Source organism: Dama dama, chromosome 2 (genome assembly GCF_033118175.1).
Source record: "Dama dama isolate Ldn47 chromosome 2, ASM3311817v1, whole genome shotgun sequence".
NCBI lineage: Eukaryota > Metazoa > Chordata > Mammalia > Artiodactyla > Cervidae > Dama > Dama dama.
Window position 1 is genome coordinate 26925782 of NC_083682.1, and position 19342 is coordinate 26945123.

Below are 19342 nucleotides of genomic sequence, written 5' to 3' on the forward strand. Positions count from 1 at the left end.
TGTCTCATGGGCCCTTCATTGTCTTTGAAATTCATTTGACCCAACTCTCTGCATTGTGAATTGACATGGCACATGTGTGCTAGAGAGATGTGCATTGGAAAGTCAACAGTATTTGAGGGGCTTTGTTCCAGGCTATCAAATGTTTGTGGAAAGTGAAGGACAGTTGCATATCCTAGGGAAAAAAAATGTCATGCAACAAAGGAGGTTCATATGACATTGAGTCAAACTTTACAATAAAAGAAAATATGACAACTTAATTATTGATCAATTGTGATGTGGGGAGGGAAGTCCAGGCACTTCCTCTGGCAAAGAAAGCTATGATACCTAAAAATTGTCCTTTTGATAACAGAAACATCAAGTACTTTAATGGTTATTATAAGCCTTTTAAGTCCTTGTAGAGTGTTCTTGGCTGACAGAGGTTTCACATTTCCAACAAATTAAGTTTTTACTCTGATTTTGACTGAGGCAGTCACCGGTTAACAGGTCAGATACTGAGGCTGGATATGATACTATGCTCCCCTCAACCTTTGGATCCACTTTCTAACATCACAGGTAGTGTCTACATCTTTCAATTTTAAAAAAAAATATTTTTGCTATGAGAGAGGATATAGAAAAAAACAAATTATATGGGCCTTGGAGTTCACCAGACATAATTTAGAATCTTGGCATGTCCACTTATTAGCTAGATATTAATGAGTTTGAGCTTCTCCTTTCTTATCTTGAAGCTGAGGGTAACAGTGTTATCATCATTTTTGAACTTTAACCATCATTGTCAGCAGTACTGTTCTCATAATCATTATCATTCTTATCACAGTGGCTAACATTTAGTTCCCTCCTAGTGTGTATCAAGATTTGCTCTAAGTGCTTTATGAATTAGCCCATTTAACTTGTTCGACACAAATTAATAAGGTATATTATTAACCCCATTTAAAACATCTAGTGTAATGCCAGACATAGGTGCATGAATATTATTATTTAATAGGAGTTGTTATCTTTTATACTGTTTGGTCTAAATGTTGGTTTAAAATTCTGTCTCAAAGGAAGAACATTCTAGAATGTTATCACCAAAAGGAATTAAACTTGGAGTTTATATGGTTCAGTGCTTTCTATATATTTTTTAAACCAGAAACTGTTGTTCACATAATCACTGTTTCAACAGTATAAAAGCAAAGCTGTTCTATTTGAATCAGAGCGGGGGGACTTGCGCTCTGACGAACAACTCAGCTGTGCCCAAGACTCTGAGGAATAGTGTGAAAATCACTGATGACCTTTCTTGGAATATGTACCTAGATAGGCAAAGTGACTTATTGTGTTTGTTAGTATAGACCCTGAATTATGAATTAGATCTCTTCTCCAAGATCACTTGTTTTCTATGAGACTGCAGTATGTGATATAGCAGTGTGGTTATTATTTGCTAAAATGTATGAGTTAAAAATGATAAAGCACCTTTTATATACCTTGTTATATATGAACTTCACAATTCCCGTGGTGAGTATAACATAAAAATGCATAATATATAAAATTTTTTGAGGGTTGGGAGATTGGTAGAATTGGTAATAGAGGTAGGATGGGGGAAAAAAAAAAAGTCGAGAGACCAGAAATGTTGAAAAAGGTTGATTCCATTGAGATAAGTAAGCACACTGGAGTTGGCATTTGCCCAGAGGTCAATTTTTAATCCCTGGTGGTAGAATCTGGCTTCTAATGGACTACTGTTTAAGCAGACAGGAGGAGAAGCCTGAGGCTTGCATAAATAAAGAATCTTGAAGGGTAAATCCTTGGTGGGTGACTAGGAAAAATCTACTCTGTAAGAGGAGACTTGCTTGTCAGTCTTGACTCTAGATAGGGAGTATGGCAGAGGAAAGTGTGCATTCCTGAAAGCTTAGAATCTAAATTTATTCTACCTGTGTGGCTCAGTCCATGTCCCAAGGCAAAATGTAGTTTAAAGTGATTGTAGGTTGATAGTTCCCTTGGGCACCTGACAAAAGCAAACCCAGATCCTCTCTGAAGAAGTACAGTTTTAAAGTCCCAAACCTCAAATAATTCCTGCAGATTAAATCCTAAAAAATATGAGCTCACAAAGAATCATAAAAGAATCACTCAAAACATAAGAAAATAGTACCCATGCAGGATACTCAGTGAAACAAACTAAAATCAGAAGACTGAAGATATTGGAGTTGTATGTGTAAAATATATGTCTAATGTGTTTTTAAAAGGGAGAAATTAAAAGAGGAAAGAATGAGAGACTACAAATTTGACCAAGGAGATTTAAAAAGAAATTGAATTCTAGAAAATAAAAAAATGCAAGTAAAATAAAAATGATGTGGATGACTGAGACAATATGACATGACTTGAGAGAATTAAGAGACCGAAGTATACATCCAGAAGTTAAACAGAATTCTGCATAGAAAAAAGAGTTAGGAATATTAAGGCAAGTAGAAGTAACATGGAGGAGAGCTTAAGAAAGAAGGGAGAATAGTAATCTCATTATAATTCTAGAAAGAACGATTAGAGGCAATGGTGCAGAGAGAATGTTTGAAGAGAAAATACCTGAGAATTTTTCAAACTGATAAAAGATTTAACTAATCTTTATGTTTAAGAATCCCAAGGAATCCCAGGAAGAGCAAATAAAAATAAATTCACACCTAAAAACCTTAAAGTCAATGAATATGGAACAAAACAAAGCTCATCAACTAACCAACCAAATAAAATAGATCTTAAAAGTCACAGAGAAAGGTTTGTCACATACTATGAAATGACTGTTAGGCTAACAGCTGACTTCTCAAAAGTTATGACAGAAGCCAGAAACAATGAGATGTCTTCAAAATGTTGAGGCAAAATAGCTCTGTACCTAGTAAAGCTGTTTTTCAAGTAGGAGGGTTGTCAAAGGACATATTTAGATAAATTAAAATTGAGCATAGTTACTGTCAAATTTATCTTCACTAAAGGAATTTATGAAGAATATATTGAGGAAAAGTAACTATCTCTGAGGGAATGTCTTAGATTCAAGAAAGACTCTTGAGCAAAGAAATGTAAAACATGTGGTTTAAAAAGTGTGCCTCAGGAAACATGTTCAAGAACGTTTCTTGCAGCCGTGCTAGTAATTCAAAACCTGCAAATAACTCAAATGTCAATACTTAGTATAATAGATAAATTGTGGAATATTTATACTATGAAATATTATATACTACTGATGAATGATAGCCACAGGCATTAATATGAATGAACAGGAAAAAAAAAACATACGTCATAGAGGATATGGTACAGTATGATTTCACAGGTGAAGTTCAAAATGGCCAAAACTAAATAATCTATTATTTAGAAATACATACCTATGTATGGTAAAGCATACAGAAATATGTAAGGGAGTGATTAACACAATTGTTAGGGTAGTTGTCTCTGATGGCTGAGAGGGAGATTCTTTGGGGATGTTTAATAAATAGGTACTGACAATACTTTTTGTATTAATTTTATCAGATATATTCATATATATTCATTTTATATATTTCCTATGTGTCATAAATTTTGTAATAAAACCATTTAAAAGGCTACTCACGTAAGAAGGTAGTGGAAAGAAAGTTCAGGATCAACATGGATAAAAGCTTTCAAAAAGGAATAACTTCAGCAAGTTTGTGCATTAGGAGAGAAAATTCTCAGATATAGGATGGTCCAAAGATTTTTATTCCTCTTTATGGATATGCAAATTTATCTTTGCATATTGCCAAGGCATATTCTCATATATGCTGACATATAATAACAGTGTCTCATGCTTTATTATTTGGAAGTCTTTTATTCTCCTGTTTCCTGATGTAAAATTTTATTTGTTTCTTCTAGGTCATAACTTTTGTGCTGAAGGACCTAAATGTGGTGAAAACTCAGAGTGCAAAAACTGGAATACCAAAGCTACTTGTGAGTGCAAGAATGGTTACATTTCTGTCCAGGGAGACTCTGCCTACTGTGAAGGTAAGTGAGCTATTTAATATAATCAACTTGTGAGGAATGTATTCCTGGTAGATATGGCTGAAGATTGAAAGCCTTCCCTTGGTTCTGGTCCTGTGGGATCCTAGAAGAAATTGTCAACTGCCTAGGATACTCTCCTCCTGCCAGACTGCTTAGTAGCATGTAATAGCAAGACTTTTGAAGTTGTGAAACCCAGCAAAGTAACAAAAGCAGTAGAGCCATATCAGATCCCATGTTCTACTGTCACTATATTTAATAATCACCAGGAAAACTCTAAATACCTCATCTTATGTTGTCTTATTTGGGAAGATCATCATCTTCAATTTCAGTTCAATGTTATGCAGTGGATTCTCTTTTTGAATGGATGCTTTGATGCTAACTTCTACCCAATTGCCATCATCTTCCTCTGCCAAGGTTATGTGTTGCTATTAATAATCCCCAAACTCTTGTAAAAGCCCCAGTGACGGATGGACTCATAACTTTTGCACATGAATTGATGTCATTATAGTAGGTTGGTGGCCTCAAGCGTCGGTGACCCCCTTTTCTCCTTTACAAAGCTGAACAACTCCTCTGTCTTATGTGAACCCCTCTTTCCATGCCCAGGACTCTGGTGGCAAGTATTGCATACTCCTGCTCCTTTAACAAACCAGAGGGTCAGAAATTATGTCTGACCCTGGACTTACATGTGAAAGTGAAGTGAAGTCGCTCAGTCATGTCCAACTCTTTGCGACCCCATGGACTGTAGCCTACCAGGCTCCTCCATTCATGGGATTTTCCAGGCAAGAGTACTGGAGTGGGTTGCCATTGCCTTCTCCACTTACATGTAAAATGCCGTAAAATCTAAGATCTTTCATTTCTCCAGGGCTCACTGGCTCCCTCCTGTTGGTTTAGAGAAATTGTTATAGGCCAATTGATGCTAGGCTGTTTCTCTGTCCTGGTTGGACCCACGTACTCCTGTCATCTTTACTAACAATATATTGAGCCTTGGGGATCTGTTAATCAGGAATGTGGATGTCACAACTGGAATAAATGCGGCAATGTCCTGGTCACTATCCTCTGCTGCTTTGGTTCTCAAGTAGATTGGGTGTTGTCAAGGTGAGGACAATTGATGACAATAATGGTAAATTTCTTTCCATTCGGCTGTTTTATGTTATTGACTTCTGCTTAACAGTTGGCTGACTAAAGACCTTGTCAGTTATTAAGGAAATGTGTCTTATTACTGTTAGTGTTCAGAACCTGTTAGGTATCCTCTGTTTTCCATTTCATATGGAAGATTTTCTTCACTACTGTTTTGGTCCTCATTGGCAATACAGTATAAGTCTAATAGTTCCTCCCCCACTTTTTTCTACAGTTCTTTTTCTTTTGTTTACTGAACTTGATTTGGGAGACATGTCACTTGGGAGAATGAAGTTGTCCTTTAGTTATGCAACTTTTCATCTTGCCTTAATATCATGTTATCAAGACATCAATTTTGAGAAAGAGGATTGTTAATTTCAATGTTTAATGTTAACATTTATTTTTATATTGTACCTTGTCCTGTTTTGTATTGCACCTTACACTATTCTGTGTTTTTGTCAGAAAATTAATGTAACTTTAAAAATTAAAAAAAAAAGAACATTCTTCTCTCCATTCTTCATGAAAAAATCCCACAAGCCAGGTAATGGTCTGAAAAATTTAGCTTTTTGCCTTTTGCTATATGTGGGATCAGTTCAGTTCAGTCCAGTTCGTTCGCTCAGTCGTGTCTGACTCTACAACCCCATGAACTGCAGCATGCCAGGCCTCCCTGTCCATCACAAACTCCCGGAGTTTACTCAAACTCATGTCCATCGAGTCAGTGATGCCATCCAGCCATCTCATCCTCTGTCGTCCCCTTCTCCTCCTGCCCCCAATCCCTCCCAGCATCAGGGTCTTTTCCAATGAGTCAACTCTTCACATGAGGTGGCCAAAGTATTGGAGTTTCAGCGTCAGCATCAGTCCTTCCAATGAACACCCAGGACTTATCTCCTTCAGGATGGACTGGTTGGATCTCCTTGCAGTCCAAGGGAGGACTCTCAAGAGTCTTCTCCAACACCACAGTTCAAATTCTTTGGTGCTCAGCTTTCTTTATAGTCCAACTCTCACATCTATACATGACTAGTGGAAAAACCATAGCCTTGACTAGACGGACCTTTGTTGGCAAAGTAATGTCTCTGCTTTTTAATATGCTATCTAAGTTGGTCATAACTTTCCTTCCAAGGAAGTAGGCGTCTTTTAATTTCATGGGTGCAATCACCATCTGCAGTGATTTTGGAGCCCCAAAACTCAACAATTATAAAAATGATAGAAGGAACCTCAAAATAATTTGAATCCTGATTCTGTCATTGGCAGACATTTTGGTTGTCTTTTGGAAGCAGTGTGCCCACCATTCCTGACTCCCCTTAGCTGTTGAGACCTGGCAGAACCTGGGAGGAAATAGCTGGCATGAATGCTGTTTGGGACTCCGATTCTGTCCTTATTTTTGTTACATAGACTCAGTTTTGTGAGGTGCCATGTTATGCCTACCCTTTGTGTGTGATGAAGAAGGAAATGGCAACCCATTCCAGTATTCTTGTCTGGAGAATTCCATAGACAGAGGAGTCTGGTGGGCTCCAGTCCATGGGGTCGCAGAGTCGGACGCACCGAGCGACTATCACTCACTCACTTTGTGTGTGAAGCCTTATTTTATTGGTTCTGTTGAGCAATTTTAGGTCTCAATCCCTGTTTTCTTGAACATGTTTCTCAGTTCATTGTGGGTTCAGGGCATTGGGCCAGTGTATACTGTGGGACCACTTTGGGACATGGTGATATTCTTGGGCTTCAATCAGTTCTCTGTAATCATGGGAACATTCCACAAGTTCAAGGATAACACCTAAGAAAAAGCTGACTAAACATTAGAGCCCATTTACTGTCTAAGAATAGAACTCAGGGGAAAAAAACAGGGGTCGGATCCTGGACATTGGATGGGAGGCACTGAGAACCAAGTAGGGTGAATATCAATATTTAGAGCAAACACCCTTCTCCCTTTCCATTCTGCCATCTTCAGCACACCTGGGCTTTGGACTTGTTTTCCTGTGACTGCTTGATGGTTGCCATAACTTCAGGCATGATGTCCTCCTACCAGGATCTCAAGGAAGAGAGGGGTAGGGGTTAAAAACCTTCTCTGTGTAAGGTTCTATCTTTATATGTTTAAGGAAAGTTCTCCTAGAATGTCCTTTATAACCTCCTTTGGCTCTCTCTCCCCATGCAGAAGACTTCTGCTGTCTTATTTTTTAGACCTGGGTTACCTGCTATCCACCCCTACACCAATCAGATGATTGTCTCAAAGCACAATGGCTTGCGCTAATTGTGTTCCACGGCTGGATTTGGAATAAGGGTTTACTTTCCCTGAGACTAAATGATCTTTGCCTGAATTAAATATGGTTGTAGCTATAGGAGGAGGGTATGTGTGTGGCTTTGGGTGGATATAAAGCCATGGATACCACACTTTGGTATGGTAAAATGCAGTATGGCCATTTACTCAGCTTCTGTCCTCAGAGTTATCCTCTGGGATGCTCACCACACAGCCACCTGGGTACCAGAGACTCTCAGAGGCTGAGTTCATTGTCTCCCTGTAGCCTAGAGAGAGAGGAGTAGATACGTATGAACTGCTTCAGGCAAGTTATTTTTCACTCAGAGTAAATGGAGTGAAGATGACCCATATTGTACAAAACATGATGAACAAGACTGGCTTGCAAATTAAAACAAAATATTGCACTCATTGTCCAGACTGTCTTGAAGAGCCTATTCAGGCTTTCAGTGTAAAAAGCAGCACAAAAGGCTTTCAATTTTCTTAACTTCCTTGGGTAGCAGAAGAGAGATAGTGTATTAAGGGCTCTTCCTGCTCTGCAGAGATTGCCTTAGAAACTGCCATAGAGAAGATATCAGAACTCCTGGCCAATCAATAGAAGGTAATAAGAACCTTTGTCAGCTATGATACAATTCACAGGAGGTTGTTTCATTTTGCCTCGTCTGGCTCCAACACGAACATTCCCCATTTTGAAAATTGCTGTAGTCGGATTTTTGTGTTTTATGAAATCTGGTCTACTGTGACTTTTTTTTTTTTAATCTTTGTGATGACAATGGGTTGGTCTTAAATAGTTTCTGATACATTAGCTCCAGTTAGAGGTAGTATCTTGAAGAAAGTACAGTAGTTGGGGTCTATTCCTGATCTTCTTGAATTTGAAGCCTACACAGAGACACTTTTCCTAGTGAAAAAGTAGGAAAAGGTTAGGTTGAAGAATAAAGAGCACTGTGGTACATATACATCATAAAATCTGCCAGGCATAGAAAGTACTACAATTAGTATTAAATAATACCTCCTACTTACAGAGTGCTCTGAATTTTTTGAACTCCTTTTATGTATTTTATACTCTTTGAGCTTTCCAGTAAATCTTTGAGGAAAATGGTAGTGTTCACCAGATGAACTCCATTTTGTAAGCGTGGACACAAAGACTCAGAGAAATGAAGTGAAGTTGATATTCAACTCACAACTCATATGCCTTGACTTATGCTGCGCCCTACCTCCCTATCCCCCACCCTGTTCCAGTGTGGTCTTGTTCATAATATTTGCTATGTCCTTGATCTAATGAAATCTGAATGTATGTGAGATCTGTACCATTTCAGAGTGAAAGCTCGAAGAGCTGTTACAGGGTTCCACCTCTTTCTCATCAACTGGCAATGTTCTGGAGTGGCATTTCTCCTTTAGCTGTGGTCCCAGCACAAAGATGACATGAAACTAGTGACAATGGATAGGTTATGGGCATGTGGCCTTAGTGAGAAATATCTGTGAATCACTGATATTTTGGAGGGTGTAATTATCTGTTATCTTTGTGTAACTTAGCCTAAGCCTACTGGTATACCTGCCTGGGTGAGTTGACCCAAATCTTGTGGTTTCAGAAGGATACCTCCAACTCAGTGCTCATGACTGAAAGTAGTTTTCTACAGAGTAAGCATTGAGAGTTACTAGAAAAAGTACAGACTGTGTAGATCATTAATACCTGACTCTGCTACCAGGTAATAGATATTTACACACCACAAGCAATAGATTACTGCTTTTTTATAGCCAATTCCAATGTGGGAAATTGGATTTCCCAATTAAGATGATAATGTGACAATGCAGGTCAAAAACTCAGTAAATTGTCTGTTTTTTAATGATGAGTTAGTGAATTGCGACAGTTATTGTCACCAACCTATATCAATGTTTATGAGGATCTTTCTTGGAAGAGTGTGTGCTCGTAGAGGCCAAGACTGAGAATGTGGGCTTCTCATGTCTGCCTCTTTTTGGAGTATTGGAAGGTAGCAGGGGAGGGTGTTCTTAGACAAAGGGACCAAATTATATCAGTCCTGCCAGGAGCATGTTGTTAGCAGTAAGGTACCCAGCATAGTAATAATGATGAAGTCCTTCCTTCCTTGTACAAACACAAGAGGAGCTGAGTTGAAGGGTAATATGTCATGGAACAAAATGATTTTATTGGTTTCAATTTAATAATTTCATGTAAAAAAAACTACAGCAACTGCTTAGCAAGGTGATTTATAATGTCTTTTTCATGACTGAAGGTGATGACAAAGGGTGTGACCCCATAGTGTTAAGAGGCTGGGACAGTGGCAGGAAGGTCAAAGTTCAAGCAGAAAGAAAATGCAGAAGAACTCCAGGGTAGGTTTTTTTTGGATGCAGAGGCCAGTGTGAGTACACTGCCATAGAAACAAGCCCCTGCGAGTCCCTGATGAAGAAAATGTGTGGAAATGGTGAGCATCCTTAAGTTATACTGCTAATTCTCCAAGGATTAATCAGGTAACTCTTATTTTGAAATTTTCTAAAATGCATGAAGCTTGCAATCCATGAAGCCCAGCTTATCCTCAGATCTGGGCTTCCATCTCCTAAAGTCTTGATGTGGACCACACAGGGATCAAAAGCCTCTTATGGATTATTCATGTTTGTAAAACCTTAACTCTAAGTTCCTGCTTGCATTTATTTCTGGGGGTTCAGAATGCTTGAGATAAGAATACCTCAGGGATCCCCTTTTCCTTTCCTATTTAGCCTGTAGCACTAATGGAGAGATCCTCTGGTATCCAGGTATGTCAACAGCCCCCCACCCCACTGCATCCTGCCAGCCTTGCCAAGACACAGAGATCTCTAGCTGTTGCACTGCTTGTGATGACCCATGTGTCACTTTCATCCCAGCAGCAGACAGAGTTGCACTTTCTTCCTGGGCCTGGCTTTTCTTTGCCTCTGCTTCTTTATTTCCAAGGCCACTTTACAAAAGTATCTATTCCTGCTCTCCCACCTACTTAAACTCTTGCCTCTTCTTAACAACACCCACCCTTCCCATCTCCATAATTTTTTTTTTTTAAATTAAAAGAACAAAAAACCCAAATCCAAGCCATGGTTATTGCACTTGTGTTGAACCAAGAGTTTCATTTTTAAGCTTGTTACTGAGGAAGGTGACCTAGTCAAACCAGCTGGGGCAATGATCAGGACTGGAGGTTAAAGTAGCACTTGTTTTTATTTTTTGTTTTCAATATAACCGTGTTTTAAAAGATCATTTATAAGATAGTTGAAATTTTTAGTGTTTTTTTAATGATAAAAATGTTCTAAGTGTTAAGTTACTAGGCTAGCACATAGAGGCCATGGTAACTCATCAAGTAGCTAAACTATTGTCTCTCCTGAGTTCCAGGGTCCTGAGAACAGAGGACCATGTACTTTTCTCCCAACCTCAGTTAATGGTACTTCCATCCACCCTGTTGCTGAGATCACTAGATGGAGAAGTCATTGTCAGTTCTATGTTGCCCTCACTCCCAACATCAACTGCATTGGGAAGTCTTGGTAGTTTTACTTACAAAATAAATCACACATTCACCCTTGTCTTGCTCCGACTCTAGTCTGAGCCTCCTTTATCTCATGGTTGGTGATTGCAATGGGGTCTACTCTTGCCCTACCCATAATCCATTCTTGAGGCATCAGTCAGGGTATTTTTAAAATACAAGTCATATGATGGCCATCTGCTCTTTAAAATCATCTGATAGTTTCCGTGCATCTTAGAATAATGTCCAGGCTTGGTCCTGTGTAAGGCCCCGTGTGAACTGGATACTGCCTGCCTCTCTGTGTTGGGCTCTCAGCACTCTGTCCTGTGTTCTCTCTTCTCCACCCTGCTTTGACTCATATTCTCCAGTAGGCTTGTGCAATAGTTCTTTCTTTGCCCTGGGATGTCCTTCACCTAGATCTTTGCAAATCCACTTTCGATGGATCATTTAAGTTGTAGCTCAAGTGTCACTCTTTAGAATGGTCTCTCCTAACCACCCTCCCTGAATTAGCTCTGTTACTACCCTCAGCTACTCTATACCATTTTCATTTTATTTGTTTTATGTTCCTTTTACACTTATTATCTATAATTGTTTTGTTTTCTTGTGTTTCCCTATTTAAAGGTTTATGAACTGACTTTTCCCTTTAGAACAAAAGTTGTAGAAAGGCAGGATTTTATCTTATTCACTGTATCTCCAGCACTAGGAAAGTGCTCTGGGTGTAATAAATTCACCAAGCTGTTTGCTGAATGAATGAATGAAAGTCTCCTACAGGTTCACGCTTTTCTATGTTTGATGCTGTTTCTTGTCAGATTTGTCTTGTTAGTGTCAGTCAAGGGCTACTGTTTAGAGTAGAGAATCTGATTTTGGGGCCCGAGTCTGCTCTTTTTTCGCAAATACCCCATCCATATAATGCTCCAGTGCTGTCTGCTCCCTTCATTCCATGGTAACTGAACTGCCACTATTTGTTACAGATTGACCTTCTTCACCACATGGCAAAAGAAATTGTGCATGCGTGCTAAGTCACTTCAGTCATGTTCAACTCTTATTAGTGAGCTTATGGACTATAGTCCACCAGGCTCCTCTGTCCATGGAATTCTCCAGGCAAGAATACTGGAGTGAGTTGCCATGCCCTCCTCCAGGGTATCTTCCTGACCCAATGATTGAACCCATGTCTCTTATGTCTCCTGCATTGACAGGCAGGCTCTTTACAACTAGTGCCATCTTGGAAGCCCTTGCAGCTCTCCCTTCCCTTAATTTTGATAAGAAGAGAATCATTTAAAAAAAATTGTTTTTGTCAGCTGCTTATAGAAAGAAACATCTTCTGGGATTCAACAAAATAGAAGCTTTTGTTTCCATTCTTATAGGCTTTGAAATGGATGCTCCTTGTTGGCAGGTGGTTTTTCTTAAAACTGATTCAAGAGCCCAGGCTCCTTCCCTCTTTGGCTCAGCTACATGCAGTATGGCTTCCAAGGTTGCCATGATGGGGGAAAGGAAATGGAAGGTGATGACTGGGAGGTTTTTATGGTCAGTCCTGGTCACATTCTACTTGTCTCAAACTTCGTCACTGGCCTTACCTAGCTGCAGGAGAGGCTGGTAAATGTTGTCCAGCTGTCTTCCTGGGAAGAAAAAGAATCTGTTTCGGTTAATAGTTTTTCAGAGTTGCCACAGTTACAAAGTGGTAAAAGCAAACAAACAAACAAAAACTCCCCTGTTAACTTTATGCCTCTTTTTATTTCCTGAATCTCCCTGAATGGGCATCTGGCTTTTTGATTGTGTGATAACTTGCTCACTTGGAAACTAGATAGGATTTAACCATCTCGCTTCTGCTTTCTTTTTGCATTATCTCCAGACTTCCCTAGCTTCCTCTGTATCACCTCACCTGCAGTTGCTCCACCTGCTCTATACGTCATGTCCCAATGTCACCCATCTCCTCTTCCTTTGGAACAAAATTCACAGCTTCTCACATGCTGCAGTTCTGAGGTTTACACTCGGAGAAAAGTCATTCATGGAACAAGCTTACACACAATTGTAAATGATTGATATCTGTATAATGTTCTGAGAGGTAAATGCAATCTTAAAAGAGGATGCTTGTTGATTAAGAAAACCCCCAAACTGTTAAATTTCATGTAGCATAGCAAAAAAAAAAAAAAAAAAATCTTCTGTGTGTGGTAAAGAAAGAGCTCTTGGCAGAACTAAGTGGGTTGTCTGTGCCTGGGAGCTTGCCTTGGTAGTCAGCTATCTTCAAATATCCCTGCTATTTAGCATTTTCCCTGACCCCATTTTATTTTTTTCTTGACAACTCCCAGGGCTGTGATAGAGTGAAAGAATATGAACTAAGAATAAGGCGATCTCGAATGATCCCGGTTCTACCACTTGCCAGCTGGGTAATCTTGGAGAATCACCCATTCTTTTGTGTCTGACTTTCTCATGGTCCAAATAAGACTTTTAAATATGTCCTAAATAGTACTGGTCACTTGTGCAGGTTAAATAAGGTGTGGAATGTGGCAATATTTTGTAAACACTAGAGTAATGTCAAGGCAAGATTTCCAAGATGGGCCTTTCCAGTGAGCTCAGAGATTTTTAAGAAGAGAGATGATTGGCAAACCATGGGCAACTATGGGCCTTCAGCATACAATAAGCACCTTTCTACGTGTTTTATGACATACTTACTATATCAAAGACTGCTAGAATCATGAAAACAATAATCATAGTAATAGCACAATGCTAATGAAGCCGAATGCCAATTCAGGAGAAACAAGAGGCATGGGTTTGATCCTTGCCTAGATCAGGAAGATCCCCTGGGTGGGGAAATGGCAACCCACTCCAGTGTTCTTGCCTGGAGAATTCCATGGACAGAGGAGCCTGGTGGGCTGCAGTCCACGGGGTCACAGAGAGTCGGACCTGACTGAGCTCACAAGCGAGAGTGATTTAGCTTCTTACTGTAACTTACTGATGATGTTACAATTATATAAGTATTTGTCATTATAGTAACAATAAATATTTTAATCTTTGGCAGTGCTTAGATTGGAACTTGATCTTTAGGTATTTAAGGTTGAGATATACTCACACACAGGCTTCCCAGGTGGTGCTAGTGGTAAAGAACCCACCTGCCAAAGCAAGAGACTCAAGAGACCTGGGTTCGATCCCTGGGCCAGGAAGATCCCCTGGAGGAGGGCATGGCAACCCGCTCCAGTATTCTTTTCTGGGAAGTCCCTTGGACAGAGGAGCCTGGCAGGCTACAGAGCATAGCGTCACAAAGAGTTAGACACTACTTAGTCACTAAATAACAACAACAATACTTTCTCTCTCTCACACACACACACCCATGCCCCCACGACCCCCCCCCCATATATATCTAATTTTAATGGTTTTAAGTGTCAATTTGGTTGTGCTAAGAGAAGACTAAATAACTGATAAAACATTGTTTCTGAGTGTGTTTATGGGAGTCTTTCTGGAAGAAAGTAACATTTGATTCTCCTACCAATATGGGCAGGAGTCATCTCATTCCTTGAGATCCTGGATGCAACAAAAGAGCAAAAGAAGGATAAATTCCTTCTTTCCTTTCTTGAGCTAGCACATCAATCATTTTTTTGCCCTGAGACAGTAGAGCTCCTGGATTCAGGCCTTCAGATTCCAGGAATTATAACAGCAGTCTTCTGGTGTGCGTGTCTTTGGACTTAGACTGAATTATACCACCTGCTTTCGTGGTTCTCTGGCTTATGAATGGCAGATTGTGGGACTTCTAAGCCTCCATAACATAACATATTATGTATGTTACATTGCCTAGCTGAGGCATTGAGCCAATACCCATAGTAAATCTCCTCTGTGTAAATCTGTATGAAAATGGAAATACGGTTGGTGGTGTGGTGAAAAGTTATCGCAAGCATGCTAAAGAGTTTGAGTTGTATCCTGTAAGCCAATGTACATTTGTGTAGGATGCAGGCATAAGAGCAGGTGAAAAATTGGACCCACTGTGATATGGAAAAAAAAATTAGGACTTTATTTTTATCTCATCCTTTAAATTTCTATTTTGATGTTTCATAATGTTCATCATGACTTCCCTGGTGGTTCAGAAAGAGTCCACCTGCAATGCAGGTTTGATCCCTGGGTTGGGAAGATCCCCTGGAGGAGAAAATGGCAACCAACTCCAGTTATCTTGGCAGCACAATCCCTTGGACAGAGGAGTCTGACAGGCCACAGTCCACGGAGTCGAAAAGAGTCAGACATGACTGAGTGATTAAACACAGTGTACATCATATATTAGTATAACAGTGCATGTATATATTTTATTACATAACTATTTTCATGTAGGAGGCAATGCCCTCTAATTGCTACCAATAAGGATGCATGGTCAAAAACAGATCACTGCTGTAGGCCACAGCAGTGTAGAGAATTTAGTGGAGGATCTGAGGTGGGGAGGACATTATCAAGTTGGTAATGTTAGGAAACTCAGCCTCATGGCCACGTGGAAGCAGTGCTGGCTGGGGAGATGCTAAGAGCAGAGAGCCAAGTTAGGCAACACTGCTTCCATGGTTGATATTTTTGTGGATTCTCAGACTTGGCTACAGTGGGTACCAAGGTAATAAAGCATCACTGATATCAAAGAGATAAGCTTGTCTGGCCTTGCATGATGTCGTCCCCAAATCCTTGCAGACATGTTCCATCTGGTTCTTGGCCATGACTTCCTTCTGAGAGCTGAGTGTTCCAGTGTCTGGCATTTTCCCAGGTGAATCTTCCCTGCTCTGCTCTTTGATGAATATATCAGAGGGGCTGGGTGGTACCCAGGGGCCAAGCCTGCAAAGATGGCCTTACATTATTTTCCAATGATGTACTTTCACCTTTGACTCACTGTGCAGTATATTAAGACTTCAGAGTGTCTCTTTGAAAGATGTTATGCATATATTATGTTATGTACAGTCCTTAGCATTTTTATGTAGCAAAAAGAAGGAAGAGAAAAAAGAGAGGAAGGGGAAAAAAATCCTTGCTCACTTTCCAGAAATAAGTCCAAGTTTTAGAACTTTTAGTGATAATGAGAATTTAGTAGATTTAAACATTTTTGGTTATTAAAAAATTAATAACTTGGCTATCTCCAATATGCCTGATATCTAGACAGGATTGAGAAGAATTCAAATCAGTGTTTTTATTATGCCCTTGGTATTGTGGCTGGTGTAATGCCTTCTGGGGCTTCTGCTTCTTGGTGAAAACACGAATTGTACACTCAAAATAATTAGGGGAGAATGGCAGGGGTATAGTAAAAAAATATATTGACTTATATTTGCAATTCAGGAGACCTGGGTTTGATCCCTGGGTCAGGAAGATCCCCTGGAGAAGGGAATGGCAACCCACTCCACTGTTCTTACCTGGAGAATTCATGGACAAAGGAGCCTGGCAGGCTATGGTCCATGGGGTCACAAAGAGTCGGACATGACTGAGCAGCTAACAGTTTCACTTTTTGCTGGAGGCGCCTGTGTGAGTTAGAAATCCTGGCTTTACCATTACTTTGTGAACTGAAGCTGGGAACATCATCATTCTCCCTTCCCCTTTGTAAAGTCAGTGTGCCCATTTCTACTTTGTTAGTCTCTCTTAAGAATTGCTATAGCAACTCAAGTGAGCAAAAAGGTCCAAGGTAAGATCCAGTACAAAATCAGATTTTACTAGCATGTTATGTTTGAATATGATAAATGCTCAATTAGACACAATTCATTCTTGCAATCTATGGTTCAGGGTATGTGTCAGTAAGTAATAAGGAAGAGGAGGGCTAATTCCTGGAAATAATAAGAAGGATCGTGTAAAGAAGGATTTTGACTTTTGGAAGTCTACAAGCAATAAATGCTGGAGAGGGTGTGGAGAAAAGGGAACCCTCTTACACTGTTGGTGGGAATGCAAACTAGTACAGCCGCTATGGAAAACAGTGTGGAGATTTCTTAAAAAACTGGAAATAGAACTGCCATATGACCCAGCAATCCCACTTCTGGGCATACACACTGAGGAAACCAGATCTGAAAGAGACACGTGCACCCCAATGTTCATCGCAGCACTGTTTATAATAGCCAGGACATGGAAGCAACCTAGATGCCCATCAGCAGATGAATGGATAAGGAAGCTGTGGTACATATACACCATGGAATATTACTCAGCCATTAAAAAGAATTCATTTGAACCAGTCCTAATGAGATGGATGAAGCTGGAGCCCCTTATACAGAGTGAAGTAAGCCAGAAAGATAAAGAACATTACAGCATACTGACACATGTATATGGAATTTAGAAAGGTGATAATGATAACCCTATATGCAGAACAGAAAAAGAGACACAGAAATACAGAACAGACTTTTGAACTTTGTGGGAGAATGTGAGGGTGGGATATTTCAAAAGAACAGCATGTATACTATCTATGGTGAAACAGATCACCAGCCCAGGTGGGATGCACGAGACAAGTGCTCCGGCCTGGTGCACTGGGAAGACCCAGAGGAATCGGGTGGAGAGGGAGGTGGGAGGGGGGATCGGGATTGGGAATACATGTAAATCCATGGCTGATTCATATCAATGTATGACAAAACCCACTGGAAAAAAAAAATAATAAAAAAAAAAAAAAAAAAAAGAAGGATTTTGAAAGGTTGGGATTAATTGGGATGGATGAGGAATGTTTGATGGGTAAGGGTGGGATGCTATGGGCTATGCAAGCAGAGACGTTAGGATAAGATGCAGTTAGTGACATTAGAGGATAAAAAGAGATCAGTGCAAGAGTTAGTTGTATATATGTCAATCCTCATCTCCCAATTCATCCCACCCTTCTCTTCTCCAACCATGTCCACATTTCCACTCTCTATGTCCATGTCCCTTTCTCACCCATGCAAATAGGTTCGTAAGTACCATTTTTCTAGTTTCCACATATGTGCATTAATAGATGATATTTGTTTTCCTCTTTCTGACTTCATTCTGTACTACAGATTCCAGGTCCATTCACATCTCTACAAATGACCCAATTTCATTCCGTTTTTATGGCTGAGTAATATTCCACAGTGGGAGGGAGCTCTAAGAAGGAAGGGATATATATATACATATAGGTGATTCACTTCTTTGTACAGCAGAAAGTACCACAACATCATGAAGCAATTATACTGCAATAACAAGTAAGTAAAAATCACCCCCCCCACACACCCCCAAAAATGCAAGAGTTAGGAACAACATCTCCAAAGATTTGGAGACAGGAGAGAGCAAAGGCACACTTTGGAACCCAAGGTGGGAGCTGGAGAGTAGTGTGTACAGAGGGAGGCGGACTTAGGAGGCTTTGCAGGCCTGTAAAGTTCAAATTTTGCACTAAAGGCCATGGGGAGTTGTTGAAGTATTTAAAGCTGATGTGATAAGATCAAACTTTTATTCTGAAAAATCATTCTGGCTACAGTGGAGGATGGAATATAACAGCCAGGCAGGGACTCCAATTGTCAGTCTTTTGGGGTCGTCTAGGTAAGATGTGGTGGGCACGGAGGTGGAGAAAAGGGCAGGAGGTGAAATTGGCAAGATTGGTTGATGGATTGGATGTGAGGGGTAGATTGGATAGTATCTGAGAAGTGAAATTAGATTCAATTCGCTGGTTGCTTCATCCATACCACAGCAAACTCTGGTGGCTGACTCCACCGCTTCCTCTTCTGGGATCTGACAGTATTTTGTTCAGACTTTTATTAGAGTGCTCATCACACAGGATCTTAATGACTTTTTAACATATTTTCTAGGTAAAGAGCTATTCAAAGTTCAGGGCTGTGTCTGATTTATCTTTGTATCCCCATGACCCTGCCTAGGGCTGGAATGTAGTAAATATGCAGGGAATATATCTGAATGAACTGATGAATACATGGAGGTGTGATTCCCCATGAATACATGCTAGTGCTCTATGGCTTCTTTGCACTAAAATGTCTGGCATCTCAGAGAGAGATTTTATTAATATCTTCGCCAGTTTTAAAGTAGAAAAAGTGACCTTGACATGTGTTTCAGTTGCAGCTTGTACATCTTTCCAAGACCCTTTCCCTCCTTAGTATTGGAAAGATCTGCAGAAAGCCCAGTGCTACCCATCACCTTCTAAGGAGCTGCTGCAGAGATTCAGGGACTTCTTCCCATTCACTTCTGACCATTTATCACTTTTCTTGTTGCTGCTGAAATACTAAACTTTGTCATTTGATGTTGATTCCTGGCTACTCAAAACTCTAATGGGAACTTTTCTGAGCCGAACTATAGGGATTTCTTGTAGCAGAGCGATTAGGGTTTACCTGTCCATGCCTCTAGCATTGTGCAAGCTCAAGTTTTACATTTGAGTGGCAATGTAGCAAGTTTATTTCTTTAGGATTGGGAAGGAAGAAGGGAAATGAGCATTCAGAATGTAAAGTTCACAGAGGCTGGGATTGTTGCTTGTTTTGCTTGTCATTGCTATAAACTAGCATCTAGGACAGTACCTGGAACAGAGTGGTTACTCAGTTAAGAAAGAAAGTGAAAGTGTTAGTCACTCCGTTGTGTCCAACTCTTTGCAACTCTCTGG

The 19342-nt window shown here is 40.0% G+C and overlaps 1 protein-coding gene across 2 annotated transcripts in view; it reads left to right on the top strand.

Moving 5' to 3' along the window:
* The window catches only part of NELL1 (neural EGFL like 1), a 1025511-nt gene that overhangs the window by 297902 nt on the left and 708267 nt on the right, over positions 1-19342 (top strand). For both annotated transcript variants that reach the window (XM_061158429.1, XM_061158435.1), the window contains exon 12: positions 3832-3960. In XM_061158429.1, coding sequence (XP_061014412.1) covers positions 3832-3960 — 129 coding nt within the window. The remainder of the gene's footprint in view (positions 1-3831; positions 3961-19342) is intronic.